Source organism: Hippopotamus amphibius, chromosome 4, assembly GCF_030028045.1.
Source record: "Hippopotamus amphibius kiboko isolate mHipAmp2 chromosome 4, mHipAmp2.hap2, whole genome shotgun sequence".
NCBI classification, from domain to species: Eukaryota; Metazoa; Chordata; class Mammalia; order Artiodactyla; family Hippopotamidae; genus Hippopotamus; species Hippopotamus amphibius.
In genome coordinates this window covers 47,189,149-47,205,037 of record NC_080189.1, presented here as the reverse complement: position 1 = coordinate 47,205,037, position 15,889 = coordinate 47,189,149, and the positions used below count along the sequence as shown (strand labels likewise).

The following is a 15,889-nucleotide window of genomic DNA, read 5'->3' as shown; positions in this document are numbered from 1 at the left end:
GTCTGACTTCCCCTAAATACACACCTGACAGTCTGGGACACTGTCTTTTGTTTCTATTTTCAAGGTTAAACTGGATTCTTTAAAACTCAGAGTTTGGAGCTTGGTGCTGGTATGTTGCCAACAATCGTCTCAAAGTGGAGACACCAAGAGCCATGGAAAGAGGATTCCCTGGTTCCCAGACCAGACCATGGCCCAGTTATGTGCTCTCTCAGCACCTTGAACTGCTGTTGTCCTTATCACCATTTGCAATTATACATCTGTGTCATTATTTACTGCCGGTCTCCTGCATCAACCTCTGAGCTCCCTGAGGGCAAGAACCGTATCAGGTCTGCTCCCCATTGCACCCGGGCATCCAGCACACCCAGCCTTGGCACATGCTGAGTACATCATAAATACCTGTTGAACTAATCATTTAACTAAAGGGGGGCCATGATGCTTTGGAAATAAAGACCGGCAGTCAGGGGTGAGAGAAGAATTCTTCACCTAGAATCAAATTTGGAAAGATTTTTAAGAAGAAAAAAATGCAACCTTGAGTTTGTACAACCACTAAAATATCTAGATATCTTAGAACAGGGAGTCAGCAAGAGGTCAGAACAGAGGTCATTCCACACTTCCGCGGGCCCCTACATAAATCAGACCAGCTATACGTGGTCAGTTCAGTCACGGTCCCCTGGGCTGCACTAGGGTGACAGAGACCAGCTCTCCTTTTCTAAAAGGAACACAGCAGCTGAGCCTGCTGCCTGAGGTGGAAGGCAGGACTGGCGGAGGTGGACCCTACCTTTATCGCCTGCTGGGCCCACACAGATCACATTTCCAAGCCCCAGGGGCCTTGCTTGCTTGTTGGCAGCATTCTCTGGGGGCTGACTCATACCTGGATCAGTGTTGACAACAGCTTTGCTCTGAATCAGCTGGGAAGGGGAGAAGCCGATCTCCAACAGCCAAGGCCTGAGGTCCACGTAAGCATCTGTGAGTTGTTGGAGCACGTAGAGGAAGAACTCGGACACCTCCTCGCCCTTGCTCTGCACCAGGTCCAGAATTTTGCGGACCTAGTAGGGCACAAGCCATAGTGTGTGAGCTGGCACTAGGAGTGTCTGCCCCTTGGAGAGGCCCACACGCAGGGCTCTGAGCTCTTACTACGGCCTCAAACTTGACTGTCCACCCGGCTGGTGTGAGATGCTACATGCTGATGGCCCAGGACCTGTGAAAAGGACCACTTGAGCAAGAAACAAACCACACGGCTCTAGGAAACCAGAGGCTTCCATGAGCCTAAAAATAAAAAGGTCAGACCCACAACTAGAGCCGAGCCAACCCCTGGAACTTCCTTTTCCCTCCTTTCCTCCTTTTCCCTCTTAACCTAACACTATTGCTCCCTGGGAATGAGTGCTGAGGGGAGAAAGTCACCCATTAGGCATAACGGGTGGGCGCTGAGCCACACAGTGTGGGGACAGCAGACGCCCGTGAAAGGCGTACCTTACAAAAGCTTTTTGTCTTATTAAAAACTCAAGGGAAAAAACCTACAATAGGGTTCTCTTGTGCTTTTCCCAGAAACCCTTCTGGTCTTTTCTGAGCCCAGCAGGATCACGTTACAAACGAATTCCGTCACTCCTCTCCCCAAGAAGGAGGTTTTGGTCCTGCCATTCTATTTTTCAGAAGATGACACAAAGCTAAAGTGAAACTAAGGGCTGTGAAGACTTCCCACGGTGCAGTGTGGAAAATTCTTTATTGTGGACCCACGCTGGGATGCAGCCATTCCTCAACCAGAGCAGTCCTCAGAGCCGTACCCAGCAGTGAGCAGCTCTCCAGGATTTAAAGGCACGGCACAGGCAGCACCGCTGGTGTTTCATGCTCGTTTTCTTTTTAAAGAATTCACTAATTTAAAGTGAACTGGAAAACGAGTTGTTTGAGAACCAATACGCACAGCAAGGAGAATGGAGGGGTCAGAGGAGTTTGCTGTTTCATGAACACAGAAGTGAAACACGTAATGCTGTAATAGGCTGATAACTCAAGCATTTCTGTTCTGCAAACAGCCCCGACAGGAAATTCTGCCCCAATGTACTGAACTCCCAAAGCTCTTCACCCTGGTCAATGTGGACAAGCCCCGTCTGGCCACCAAGGCTGACAGCCCTGTCACCAGCACCTTGTCAGGCTTCGTAGGGCAGGCGCACACGATCTCCACGTCTTCGGCGGAGAAGTAGTCATTCTGCAGCAAGTTGTCCAGCAGACACTGAGTGTTGCGGATGTGAGCGACCAGGGGCTCCCGGTTGACTTTCAACAATTTAATGTAGGAGTGAGACTCTGACGGGATTATTTCCATCTCACTGTGGGCCTGCTTTTCCATGGTTAAGGGAGCAAGCGGCTGCTTTTCCCAGATTCATCTTTGGCTGCATGTGTCTTCCTGGCAGAAGGGCAATCAGGATCCAGGGCCAGCCTCTCAGTGCAGCCCCTGAAGAGACAAATGAAATCACCAACAAAACCAAAGCTGGGGAAAAACCCCTCCCCCTTTCTTTGGTCCGGGAATTTCTCTATTTAGAACAGGAAAGAGCCATGCTTAAGACATTGATCTGAGATGTATTAAAGTAAAAATCACAATTTAATTGCTTCTGCTTGTGGGCTACATCACTAGGGTAGATGACCAGAGGTGGACAACGCTTTTGTTTAGCAAAACTTCTTAATTATTAGTATTATTTTTTAAAGAGTGCCTCCATCCTAGACTGGGATAGGGATGCAAAGGTATATTTTCCAAAATAGGTAACTGGAGTTGGAAGTTTCCACATGCCCTATGAGGGGACAGGGCCCAGAAGTGGCAACAGAGGAACTATGGGGTTGGTAGGAGAGAGGGTCTGAGCACAAAACAGCCTTAGGAGAGAGCAAGCCGTCACGAAGTCTCCTGTGGTAGCCAGAGCCCAGGGACCTCTGAACAGTGATGTGTCACTCATTACTGCCTGTTCTGGGTTGTGCTCTAGCCCTCCCTGCACCCCCTGCCCCAGCTCTCCTTACATCTCCAGCCAAATCGGCTACATACCTTAGGGAATGAAGGAGCAGCAACGGCCACACTGGAATGTAGTGGGACAGAAGGGGGGCAAGAGGGAGAGGTGACATGGGAACTCCAAGGGATGGGTGACTGGGAAACATCTCCCTGGAAATCCTTGAAATCCAAGTGCTGAACTTCCTGTCTCAGTAGGGACAGGGGCCCAAGTTCTTTTATTTGGGTATTAAAAAAAATACCTTGGGTTTACCTGCACTACCCTAGAACTGCACTGATTGCTTTTTGTCAGAGTAAGATCTCTCAGCCATTTAATTCTCCAGTCATCCTGTGGATGTAGAATGGATCACACTCTTGGAAGCAGAAAGCTCTTTAACTGGCCACTTAGTCCTTTATCTAAAATGCACACACTCCAGAGAGAGAGTTTTAAATGTTTTTTGTTGAGTTCAAAAAAAAAAAAAAAATTCACAGAGCTCTAAACATGTATGTTTCATGAGCCCACATATGTTAACATTCAGGTCTAGTGGTTCTCACATTTTTTCCACCAAGGCACATACTAGTCTCCTGCTCTTTGACACACTTGCATTTTTTCTTCTTTTACCTATCAAGTTGCCAAATGCAAGCCTTATAGAGATTCTCAGTGGGACCTCACACAGTAACCTTCCTTTTATAACCTGACTGAGCAAAAGACAGTATATTCTAACATTCTAAACAACAGAAAGGCAAGAGATTCTTACCCAAAGGAATTTAAAGGGATAAAAATGAGTGATTAGCTACTATTCCACTAAAACTATGCTGATTGATCTGACTCTAATTCAGCTTTTTCTATTGTGGTCAATTCTATGACCCACTTCAGGATCCCTAGCTTTAGAAAATTAGTTCCCTTAAGGGATACCAGTTAATAATGTTAAATGTATATTTAAATTACTGGTTAATAATACCTTTTCAAGTTTCTGGCATGTGTTCTTTGAAGTGAGAATATTTTAAAACAATATTTTCTCCTTAAATCTTCAATTTCCAATTTCTTTCTGGAATCTGCAAAGTCAAAAAAAAAGAGAGAAAGGTTTCTTTGAAAACACTTTGTGTTGAATGGTGAACAAATGAATGAATGAGTGAATCTGGAGAAATAATAATTTTTAAATCCAGAACTGTAGGATCTCAGAGTACTCTCTTTACCTTCTTCCTTTGGGACACTGTTTTCCAAATCTCAGTCTTTCAGGCACTATAGTCACTTCTTTTTGGCCATAATTGAGTCCTATAAGCAAAGTTATTTGCTTAACTTTTTGTTTTAAATTGATTTTATTTTACATCTCTAATAACTTTAAAGGAAAATTTATTTTAGCATTATAAACAAAAAATCACTTGCAATAAACAGAAAGCAACAGAAATATAAATTTGCTAGAAATAAAACCATGCTACTGTATTCCTGCTCAACAGTGTTTCCTAGAAAATTTCTTGGTCTGAGGGCTGTTTTCTCTTAGAAGCATTTGAGAGGTGTTAAAGACACAGCAGCACAAGATTGAGACTTTAAGATCATGGTAAAGCTGAGAGAGCTGGAAAGGGAACTGACCTCTCACCTGGTGATTCAGGGTTCTCTCACGCCACGGCTCCATTCTTACCAGGGCTTAGAATGGGTGTTACACAATGGCCTTCATTCCTCCACCCCCAGTCCTCATCTATCCTCACTGTGGGTCCCATTTTACTTCTGGCTTCTGCCTCTTCCAAGCCTGTGACTCCCACAAACCCAGTGACTTGTCTTTCCAGCCCTTCTTTGTTGTATCACCCATAGACGTCACTACCTCTTTACCATCAAAGGCGAGAAACTTAAGGAAAATCTCCTGATTTATGGCCACCTAAGCAAAACAATAAATCACATGTCAGCCAGCTGGCAAGGAGGCTGTTGTTTTGTAATGTGCAGAGGCCTGGTTTGAGATTTAATCAGATTTGCAGAGTTTGCTCAATTCAGCAGGAACTTAACAAGGCGTGGATGGTGGGAAAGGAAACAAGGAAAGCTGATCCTGCCCTGGTAAACAGAATCCAAGGGTAAACCAAATCTATATCATGAAACACTGCAGAGAAATTCAGTTCATGGGCATTTGGTTACCAGAAACACTGATGCCAGAAACAACTTTGAACTGGCTTTTCATATTACTTTCTCAGAAAGTCAGTGAGACAGGGGGTAAGAAGTAAGTTCACTGCTAATTCTATAAAACTAGGGAGAAAATAAGCATAGGACCTAGTGGTTTAGAATGAAGGGACATTCAACAAGTAGATTCAATTTTTCATGCTTGAAAAGATCAGAAAATAAGATACAAGTATGCTGTTGACAGTACGGTGAGACAGGAACGTTCATACCAGGAATGTCAATTGATGGAAACCTTCCAGAAAGCCATTTGACATGTGTAACCAAAGCCTGTGGAAAGTTTCGATTTAGTAACTTCTCATTCTAGAACTCTGCCCTCTGAAAAGGTTCGGAGGTTCTGACAGTTTTGTGGGTTTTTTTTTTTAAAACAAGGGGCTTCCACTGCCGGTTCTGATGGGGTAGCTTATTGTTCCAACAGAGGCCGACTACAGGTGGGTGGATCAGAAGATACAGGTGCATTTATACAGTAGAGCACTTCTCAAATATGAATATGAATGAAATACTCAGATGACATGAATGAGTATCAAAGATGTCATACTGAGAGAAACAAGACTCCAGAGAGTATGTAGCATATGATTCCATTCATATGATTCTAGAAATCTGATCTAGAAATCAGAGCAGTGGTTTCCTGGGTAGGGGGATAAGAGTAAGGGAGAAATTGACTGTATAGAGGAATAAGGGAAAGTCCTGGGGTGATAGAAATGTTATCTTGCAGTGCCATATATATATATACATATATACACACATACACACATATATATCTCACATGCGAACGTATGCATCAATATGCATAGATATGTGTATATATGCACATATCACACATGTGTATGTGTGGTTTGTGCATATACAACATATGTGTGCATGATGTGTCAAGTCATCAACTACTACACTTAAAATCTGTGAATGTTACTGCATGAAATAATACTTCAGTAAAGTTGATTTTTTTAAGGCAAAATACATTTCCAGACAAATAAAAACTGAGGTACACCTTGTGGCCAACATAGCTGCACTAAAATAAGTATTGAATACTTTTTTAGGTGGGAGAAAAATGATCCCAAACTAAAATAAAATGAGAGCAACAGAAAGTTTTAACATGTGGGTAAATATAAATGCATATTGACTGAACAAAACAATATTAGTATCTTGTGGGGCCTAAAATATATGCAGAATTAACATTTAAACAAGGGAGACTGGGCAAGATGTCAAAGTAGAAGACTCTGAGCTTACCTCCTTTTATGGGCACACCAAAATCACAACTATTTGCAGAACCACCATTGATGAAAATGACTTGAACCTACCAGAAAATTTCTTATACCATTAAAGATATAAAGAAGGAAGCACAGAGAGGCAGGTAGGAGGGGCAGAGTTGCAATATAGTCAAGTCCCATATCCCCGGGTGGGTGATCCACAAATAGAGTAATTCTGACTGCACAGGTCTCCCAAAGGAGTGAGAGGTCTGAGCCCCATGTCAGGCTCCCCAGCCTGGGGGTCCTGCACCAGGAAGATAAGCCCCCAGAACATTTGGCTTTGAAGTCCAGTGGGCTTACTTTTGAGAGTCCCAGAGGGCTGGGGGAAACAGAGACTTCACTCTTAAAGGGCGCATACAAAGTCTCACATGCTCTGGAACCCAGGGCAGAAGCAGTAATTTGACAGGAGTAATTTGACAGTTAGGGTCAAACCTACCTGCTATTCCTGGAAAGTCTCCTGGAGAGGCAGGAGGTAACCGCAGTTCACCCTGGGGACATAGACACTGGCGACAGTTATTTGGAGGAACTCTTTCTACCATATGGATACTGGTGCTGGCAGCACCATTTTGGAATCCTCCCTCTAGCTTATTAGCCCCAGGCCCCAGCCCCACTTGGGGCTGTAGGCACTGCAGTGGTCTGCAGGTACCAGTGCTAGGACACCTCAGGCCAAGCAACTAACAGAGCATGGACACAGCCTCACCCACCAACAGAGAGGCTGCTTTAAGACCCTTTGATCCACAGCTGCCTCTTGACACAGCCCTGCCTACCAGAGGGCCCAGGACCAGGCTCCACATGCAACAGTACACAGGTACTAGAACTAAGACAACCAGGGCCAGAGACCCTGGGACCAGCTCCACCCACGTCTCCAGCCAGAGAGCCTGGGACCCAGCTCCACCTAGCAGTGGTCAGGAACCAGCCCCAGAATCCCCAGGGCACCAGCCCCGCCCACCCATGGGCCTGCTCTAGCCTCCTACCCAGCTCCACCCACCAACAGGCAGACACCAGTCACAAGAAAATCAAGGTCCTGCAGTCTGCAGACCTGACCCACTCACTAGCTGCCCAGATCCTGCCCTGGGACTGGTTGGGCCCAGGACCCGCCCACTAGCAGGCCAACACAAGCTTCAAGACACCCCAGGCCCTGCAGCCAATTGTGTCAGAAACTGGCCCCATCCACCAGCAATCCAACACCTGCTCTTGGAACCTTGGGCTTTGAAACCAGACCCTAGGACCCAGCTCTGCCTACCATTAGGCCAGTACTAGCCCCGGGACCTGGCTTCGCCCACCAGTGGGTGAGCAACAGCTCCCAGGGTCTCCCAGACCCTGACGCCATACACCAGTAACCCAGCACTAGTACAGCCCCCTGGGATTCTGCAGTCAGCTGCCTCATGACCCAGTCCCACCAACCAGCAGCCAGCAGCCTCTTCACAAGGCAGGAACTGGCAACCCAACAGACCAGGGGCCAACCAAGCCTACCAGACTGCCCACATAGCCCACCACAAGGGAAAGACCCATGCAGCCCTCATGGGGAAACCCCTAGAGCATATAACTCTGATGCTGAAAGGGAAGTGTCCCAGGATGCATAGGATGTCTACAAAGACCTCTTCCTCAAGGCTGGGAAATGTAACCAAACTACCAGACATATAAAAATAAAAACAGCAACTTACGCAAAATGAGGCTACAGAAGAACATGCTCCAAATGAAGAATCAAGATAAAACCCCAGAAAAAAACCTAAGTAAAGTTGACATAGGCAGTCTACCTGAGAAAGAGTTCAAGGTAGTGGTCACAAAGATGATCAAAGAACTCAGAAGAATGGATGCACAGAAAGAGAAGTTAGAAGGTTTTAACAAAGAGTTAGAAAATATAAAAAATGACCAAACAAACATGAAGCACACAATAACTAAACTGAAAAATACACTAGAAGAACCAACAGTAGACTAAATGATACAAAGGAATGGATCAGCAAGCTGGAAGACAGTAGTGGAAATCACTGATACTGAATGGAAAAAAGAAAAAAGCATGAAAAAAGTGAGGTCAGTTTAAGAGACCTCTGGGAAAACATCAAACACACTAATATTTGCATTATAGGGGTCCCAGAAGGAGAAGAGAGAGAGAAAGGAGCTGAGGACATAATTGAAGGCATACTAACTGAAAACTTTCCTAACGTGGGAAAGGAAACAGACACCCAGGTCCAGGAAGTGCAGAGATTCCCAAACAGAATCAACCCAAAGGGGAACACACCAACATGCACTGTAATTAAAATGGCAAAACTTAAAAATAATGAGAGAATATTAAAAGCAGCAACGAAAAAACAACATATCATGTACAAGGGAACTCCCATAAGGTTATCAGCTGACTTTTCAGCAGAAACTCTGCAGACCAGAAGGGAGTGGCACAATATATTTAAAGTGATGAAAGGGAAAAGCTTACAACCAATACTCTACCCAGACAGACTCTTGTTCAGATTTCATGGAGAGATCAAAAGTTTGACAGACAAGCAAAAGCTAAAAGAGTTCAGCACCACCAAACCAGCTTTATAAGAAATGTTAAAGAAATTTCTCTGAGCAAAAATGGAAAGGACACAATTAGAAACATGAAAATCATGAAAGGAAAAAAAATCTCATCAGTAAAGGCAAACATATAGCACAGGTAGGAAATCATCCACATACAAAATTAGTAGAAAGGCTAAAAGACGAAAGTAGTAAAATTACTTGTATCAACAATAAGCAGTTAAGGGATACATGAAACAATTAAATGTAAAACATGATATCAAAAACAGTAATTGTGAGGGGAGGAGAATACAAATGCAGGGTTGTTAAAACACATTTATTAAGAGATCAGCAACTGCAAACAATCATTAGATAGATGGATAGATAGATAATAGATTGCTTTATATAAACCTCACAGTAACCACAAAACAAAAATCTAAATGAGATACACACACAAAAAAGAAAAAGGAATTTCAACATAATGCTAAAGATAATTTTCAAATCACAAGAGAACAAAAGAAGAAATGAATAAAAAAAGACCTACAAAACAACCCCCAAACAATTAACAAAATGGCAATAAGAATATAATATCAATAATTATGTTAAATGTAAACAGACCAAATGCTTCAATCAAGACACAGAGTGGCTGAATGGATACAAAAACAAGACTCCTATATATGCTGCCTACAAGAGACTCACTTCAGATCTAAAGACACACACAGGAAGAAAGTAAGGGGATAGAAAAAGGTACTCCTGCAAATGGAAAGCAAAAGAAAGCCAAGGCAGCAATACTTACATCAGATAAAACAGACTTTAAAATAAAGACTGTTATAAAAGACAAAGAAGGACATTACCTAATGGTGAAGAGATCAATCCAAAAAGATATAACAACTGTAAATATATATATACACCCAACACAGGAGTACCTAAACACATAAAGCAAATATTAAAAGACATAAAGGGAGAAACTGAGAGAAGCACAATAATAGTAGGAGACTTTTAACATACCATTTACATCAATGTACGGGTCATCCAGAAAGAAAATTAATAAGAAAACATTGGTCTTAAATGACACATTAAACCAGATGGACTTAATAGATATGTATAGGACATTCCATCCAAAAGCAGGAGAATACATACTTTTCAATTACACATGGAACATTCTCCAGGACAGATCAGATACGAGGCCACAAAACAAACTTCAGTAAATTTAAGCAAACTGAAATCATATCAAGCAACTTTTCTCACCACAATGCTATGAGACTGGAAATCAACTACAAGAAAAAAACTGCGAAAACCACAAACACTTGGAGGCTAAATAATATGCTATTACACAACCAATGGTTCATCAAAGAAATCAAAGAGGAAATAAAAAAAATACCTGAAGACAAATGAAAATGAAAATGCAAGGATCCAAAATCTATGGGACATAGCAAAAACAGTACTAAGAGGGAAGTTTACAGCAATACAAGCTTATTTCAGTAAAGAAGAAAAATCTCAAATAAACAACCTAACCCAGACTCATCAAAAATTGAGGGGGGTGGGGGAGGAAGGGAGGGAGGGAGGGAAGGAGGGGCAGGCCAAATGGATAAAATCAGAAATGCAAAAGAAATTACAACCAACACAACAGAGATACAAAGGATCATAAGGGAATACTGAGAACAACTATATGCCAATAAAATGGACAATCTAGAATAAATGGACAAATTCTAGAAGACTGATGCAGAAAGAAATAGAAAATATGAACAGATCAATTACCAGTAATGAAACTGAATCAGTAATTAAAAACAAACAAACAAAAAACAACTCCCAACAAACAGAAGTCCAGGACCAGATGGCTTCACAGGTGAATTATACCAAATGTTTAAAGAAGAGTTAACAGCTATCCTCAAACAATTCCAAAAAATTACAAAGGAAGGAATGCTTCTGAACTCATTCTACGAGGCCAGCATCACCCTGATAGCAAAACCAAAGATATCACAAAAACATTTACAGGCCATTGTCACTGATTAATACAGATGCAAAAATCCTCAACAAAATATCAACAAACCAAATCTAAAAACTCATCAAAAAGATCATACACTATGATCAAGTAGGATTTATCCCAGGGATGCAAGGATTTTTCAATATCTACAAATCAATGTGGTACACCATATTAACAAATTGAAGAACAAAAACCATATGATGATCTCAACAGATGCAGAAAAAGCTTTTAACAAAATTCAATATCCATTTATAATAAAAACTCTCCAGAAAAAGGGCACAGAGAGAACATACTTCAACATAATAAAGGCCATATATGACAAGTCCACAGCTAACATCATACTCAATGGTGAAAATCTGAAAGCATTTCCTCTAAGATCAGGAACAAGACAAGGATGCCCACTCCTGCCACTTTTATCCAACATGTATTGAAGTCCTACCCACACCAATCAGATAAGAAAAAAGAAATAAAAGGTATCCAAATTGGGAAAGAAGAAGTAAAACTATCACTGTTGCAGATAACATGACACTATACATTGAACATCCTAAAGATGCCACCAAAAAACTACTAGAGCTCATCAATGAACTCAGTAAAACTGCAGGATACAAAACTGAAATACAGAAATCTGTTGCATTTCTATACATTAACAATGAACTACCAGAAAGAGAAGTTAAGGAAACAATCCCATTTAGCACTGCATGAAAAAGAATAAAATACCTAGGAATAAATCTACCTAAGGAGGTAAAAGACCTGTACTCAGAAAACAATAGTCTGGGACTTCCCTGGTGGCTCAGTGGTTAAGAATCTGCCTGCTAATGCAGGGGACACAGGTTCAATCTCTGGTCTGGGAAGATCCCACATGCCACAGTTGTGTGCCACAACTACTGAGCCTGCATGCCCCAACTATTGAAGCCCGAGCACCTAGAACCTGTGCTCCACAAGAGAAGCCACTGCAATGAGAAGCCTGTGCACTGCAACAAAGAGGAGCCCCCACTCACCACAACTAGAGAAAGCCCGCATGCAGCAACGAAGACGCAACACAGCCAATAAATAAATAAGTAAAAAACAAATAAAGTCAAATCCATCCCCCTCCTTTAAAAAAAAGAAAACAATAGTCCACTGATTAAAAGATTGAAGATGATACAAACATATATACATCCATGTTCATGGATTGGAAGAATTAGTATTGTTAAAAGTGACCATACTATCCAAAGCAATCTACAGATTCAATGCAATCCCTATCAAAATACCAATGGCAGAGCATAGAACCAAGGTGGCAGAGTAGTAGGACAAAAACCTCACCTTCTCCCACAAAAACATCAAAAATACATCTACATGTGGAATGATTCTCAAAGAATATCTACTGAATGCCAGTAGAAGACCTCAGACTGCTGAAAGGGCAAGAAAATCACCATGTAACCAGGTAGGAAAAAAGAAAAAAAGAAGGCGAGGAAGGTATCAGGACAGGACCTGTGCTCCTGGGAGGGAGCTGTGAAAGAAAAAAATGTTCCTGCACCCTGGGAAGCCCCCTCACCAGTGGGGAGATCTGCTGGGACAGAAAGGGAGCTTCAGAGCCTCGGAGGAGAGTGCAGCAGCCAGAGCAGAGGAAGAACTGTATAGGTGGTCAGTGTCGCCACCCTGCACTTCCCAGTCCATGACATGCATCCACTGGTGCGGGCAGGTGCTGGGTGCTGGAACTCAGGCATCAGAAATGGAGAGAGGACTGGGGCTGGTGTGTGGAGACATCCTGGGTGTGTGTGTGGGCGGGGGGGGTGGGCCTGGAATTCAGCACAGTCATGGCTGGGGTTGTAAATGAGAAGCCTGGGCCACCTTAGAGGCCAGTCCACTGTTTGGGGAGTGCATGAGGGGAGGGGTGGGACCCAGATTGTAGCCCTTTTCCCTGTGCACATGCTCAAAGAGGGTAGGACACTGCCCACCCAGGCTCCAGAAGAAGTTGCGAGCTGCCCCACCATCCTTGCAAACTCCAAGACTGCTCATGAGCTGCCTCTGCTCCCATCATGTGCTCTGGGGGGCACAGCTGAGCCACCACTGCCACCAAGAACCCCAGGACGGGGCACCAGCCACCACATCTGCACATCCCCTATCAACAGGATAACAACCAACACACACTGAGGAAAGACGTGACAGGCATCCATACTAAACACAGCCCTGGCACCAAATATATTAAACCCACACAAGTTACAAAGGGTTGCCCCCACATATAAATAGCCCTCTAAGACCAAAGTAGATAACTGCTTCTCCTAAACTCACAGAGTAACAGAAATAAAAGTAAAATGAAGAAGAGGAACCACTCCCAGGTAAAAGACCAACAGCATTCCCTGGAAAGGACAAACAATGAAGCAGACCTCTTCAGTCTACCAGACACTGATTTCAAAAAGAAGATAAATGAAAATACTGAAGGAATTGAGAGGCTATTGACAGAAATGCAGAGTACCGTAAAAAGGAATTAGAAACTATAATGAGGAACTAAGAAATATTATAAAACTCATTTGCAGGGAATTCCCTGGCAGGCCAGTGGTTAGGGCTCAGCACTTTCACTGCTGGGGCCCGGTTCAATCCCTGGTTGGGGAACTGCGATCCCACAAGCCACACAGCACAGGAGGGGGGAAAAAAGAAAAGAAGAGAAAATTCACTTGCAGAGACGAAAGCTGAGCTAAAGGCAATGAATAGCAGAATGAATAACTTAGAAAAATAAGTGACCTGGAAGATAGAATAATGGAAAACACCCAATCAGGACACCAGACAGAAAGCCAAATGAAAAACAACAACAACAAGAAGCAAGCAAGCATGCAAGCAATATAAGAGACCTATGGGATAGGACTTCCCTGGTGGTGCAGTGGTTAAGAATCCACCTGCCAATGCAGGGGACACGGGTTTCAGCCCTGGTCTGGGAAGATCCTATATTCCATGGAGCAACGAAGCCTGTGTGCCACAACTACTGAGCCTACACTTTACAGCCCACGAGCCACAACTACCAAGCCTGCATGCTCTAGGGTCCGTGCTCTGCAACAAGAGAAGCCACTGCAATGAGAGGCCACGCACTGTGACAAAGGGTAGTCCCACTCGCCACAACTAGAGAAAGCTCACATGCAGCAATGAAGACCCAACACAGCCAAAAAATAAATTTAAAAGAGAGAGAGAGAGACCTACGGGATAATATAGAGCATGCCAACCTATGGGATAATATAGAGCATGCCAACCTATGCATAATAGGGACTCCAGAAGGGGAAGAAAGAGAAAAGGGAATCAAAAATGTATTTGAAGAATTATGGCTGAAAACTTCCCAAACATAAAGAAAGAAACAGATATCCAGGTACAGGAAGTACAAAAAGTCCCAAACAAGATTAACTCTAACAGACCTACACCAAGACATAATAAAAGTGGCAAAAGTTAAACATAAAGAGAGGATTCTAACAGCAGCAAGACAAAAACAAAGAGTTCATTACAAGGGAACACCCATAAGGCTGTCTGATTTCTCTACAGAAACGCTGCAGGCCAGAAGGGAGTGGCAAGATATATTCAAAGTCCTAAAAAGGGAAAAAATTGCAATCTAGGATATTCTACCTGGCAAGATTATCATTTAGAATAGGAGAGGTAAAGGATTTCTCAAACAAGCAAAAACTAACAGAATACAGCAATACTAAACCTATCCTAAAGGAAATATGGAAGTCTTCTCTAAACAGAAAAGAAGAATCTATAGGAAAGGAAAAATCACAACTGGAAAATACATCATTTAACTCAGCACACATATTTTTTTTAAAAATTCTGTGAAAGTGATGATAACCACAACGAACAGCAAAAGGATGACCATGAAGCTGTAAACGAGGATGTCAGCATCATAAAACGTGGGGAGGAGAGTAAGAAAATGTAGATTTTTTTTTCTAGAATGTGTTTGAGCCCATATAACTACCAGTCTAAGGCAAGTAGATATAGGAAGAGGTTAACATATTTGAAAAACAGGGTAACCACACATCAAAAACATAAAATAGGTTCACAAAAACCAAAAAGAAGAGAGCATAAGTATAATACAAAAGCAAGTCATCAAACCGTAAAAGGATAAACAAAAAGAAGAGGAAAGGAACAAAGAAGAAATATAAAATCAATGGGAAAATAAGGTTTAAAACAGTAATAAATACATATCAATAATCACCTCAAATGTCAACGGACTAAATGCTCCAATCAAAAGACACAGAGTGGCAGACTGGATAAAAAAACAAGAGCCTACAATATGCTGACTACAAGAGACCCACTTTAGGGCAAAGGACACATACAGATTGAAAGTGAGGGGATGGAAAAAGATATTTCATGAAAAGGAAAACAACATGAAAGTGGGGATCACAATACTCATATGAGACAAAATAGACTTTAAAACAAAGGCTATGAAGAAAGATAAAGGACAGTATATAATGATAAAAAGATCACTACACTTGCAAGATATACGCAATATAGGATTACCTAAATACATAAAACCAACACTAACAGACATACAGGGAGAAACTGACAGGAATACAGTAATAGTAGCAGACTTTAATACCCCACTCACATCAATGGACAGATCTTCCAGACAGAGAATCAATAAAGCAACAAAGATCCTAAATGATACAATAGAACAGTTAGACTTAATTGATATTTTTCAGGACATTACATCCAAAAAGCCCAGAATACACATTCGTTTCAAGTGCACATGGAGCATTCTCTAGGACTGGCCACATACTGGGGCACGAAATAAGCCTCAACAAATTTAAGAGTATAGTGCATCTTTTCAGACCACAACATCATGAAACTAAAAATTAACCACAGAAAAAGAAATGAGAAAACAGAAACAAAACAAAAATGATTACATGGAGACTAAACCACATGGTACTAAAAAACCAATGGGTCAATGATGAAATCAAAACGGAAATTAAAAAATACTTTGAAACAAATGACAATGAAAACACAACCATACAAAATCTATGGGATGCAGCAAAAGCAATTCTTAGAGGGAAGTTCATAGTGATACAGGCCTCTCTCAAAAAATAAGA

The 15,889-nt window shown here is 42.2% G+C and overlaps 1 protein-coding gene across 11 annotated transcripts in view; it reads right to left on the bottom strand.

The window, feature by feature from the left end:
- The window catches only part of NOD1 (nucleotide binding oligomerization domain containing 1), an 87,442-nt gene that overhangs the window by 41,625 nt on the left and 29,928 nt on the right, over window positions 1–15,889 (bottom strand). For 6 of the 11 annotated variants that reach the window (XM_057731417.1, XM_057731426.1, XM_057731416.1 and 3 more), the window contains 4 exons: window positions 4,160–4,238; window positions 3,925–4,018; window positions 2,138–2,443; window positions 872–1,046 (listed from right to left, as the gene is read on the bottom strand). In XM_057731417.1, the coding sequence (XP_057587400.1) occupies window positions 872–1,046; window positions 2,138–2,338 (376 nt within the window). In that variant the 5' untranslated portion in view covers window positions 2,339–2,443; window positions 3,925–4,018; window positions 4,160–4,238. Of the gene's footprint in view, window positions 1–871; window positions 1,047–2,137; window positions 2,444–3,924; window positions 4,019–4,159; window positions 4,239–4,553; window positions 4,704–15,889 lie in introns of those variants that run through there. The other 5 variants (XM_057731425.1, XM_057731423.1, XM_057731419.1 and 2 more) reach the window with 4 other exon arrangements.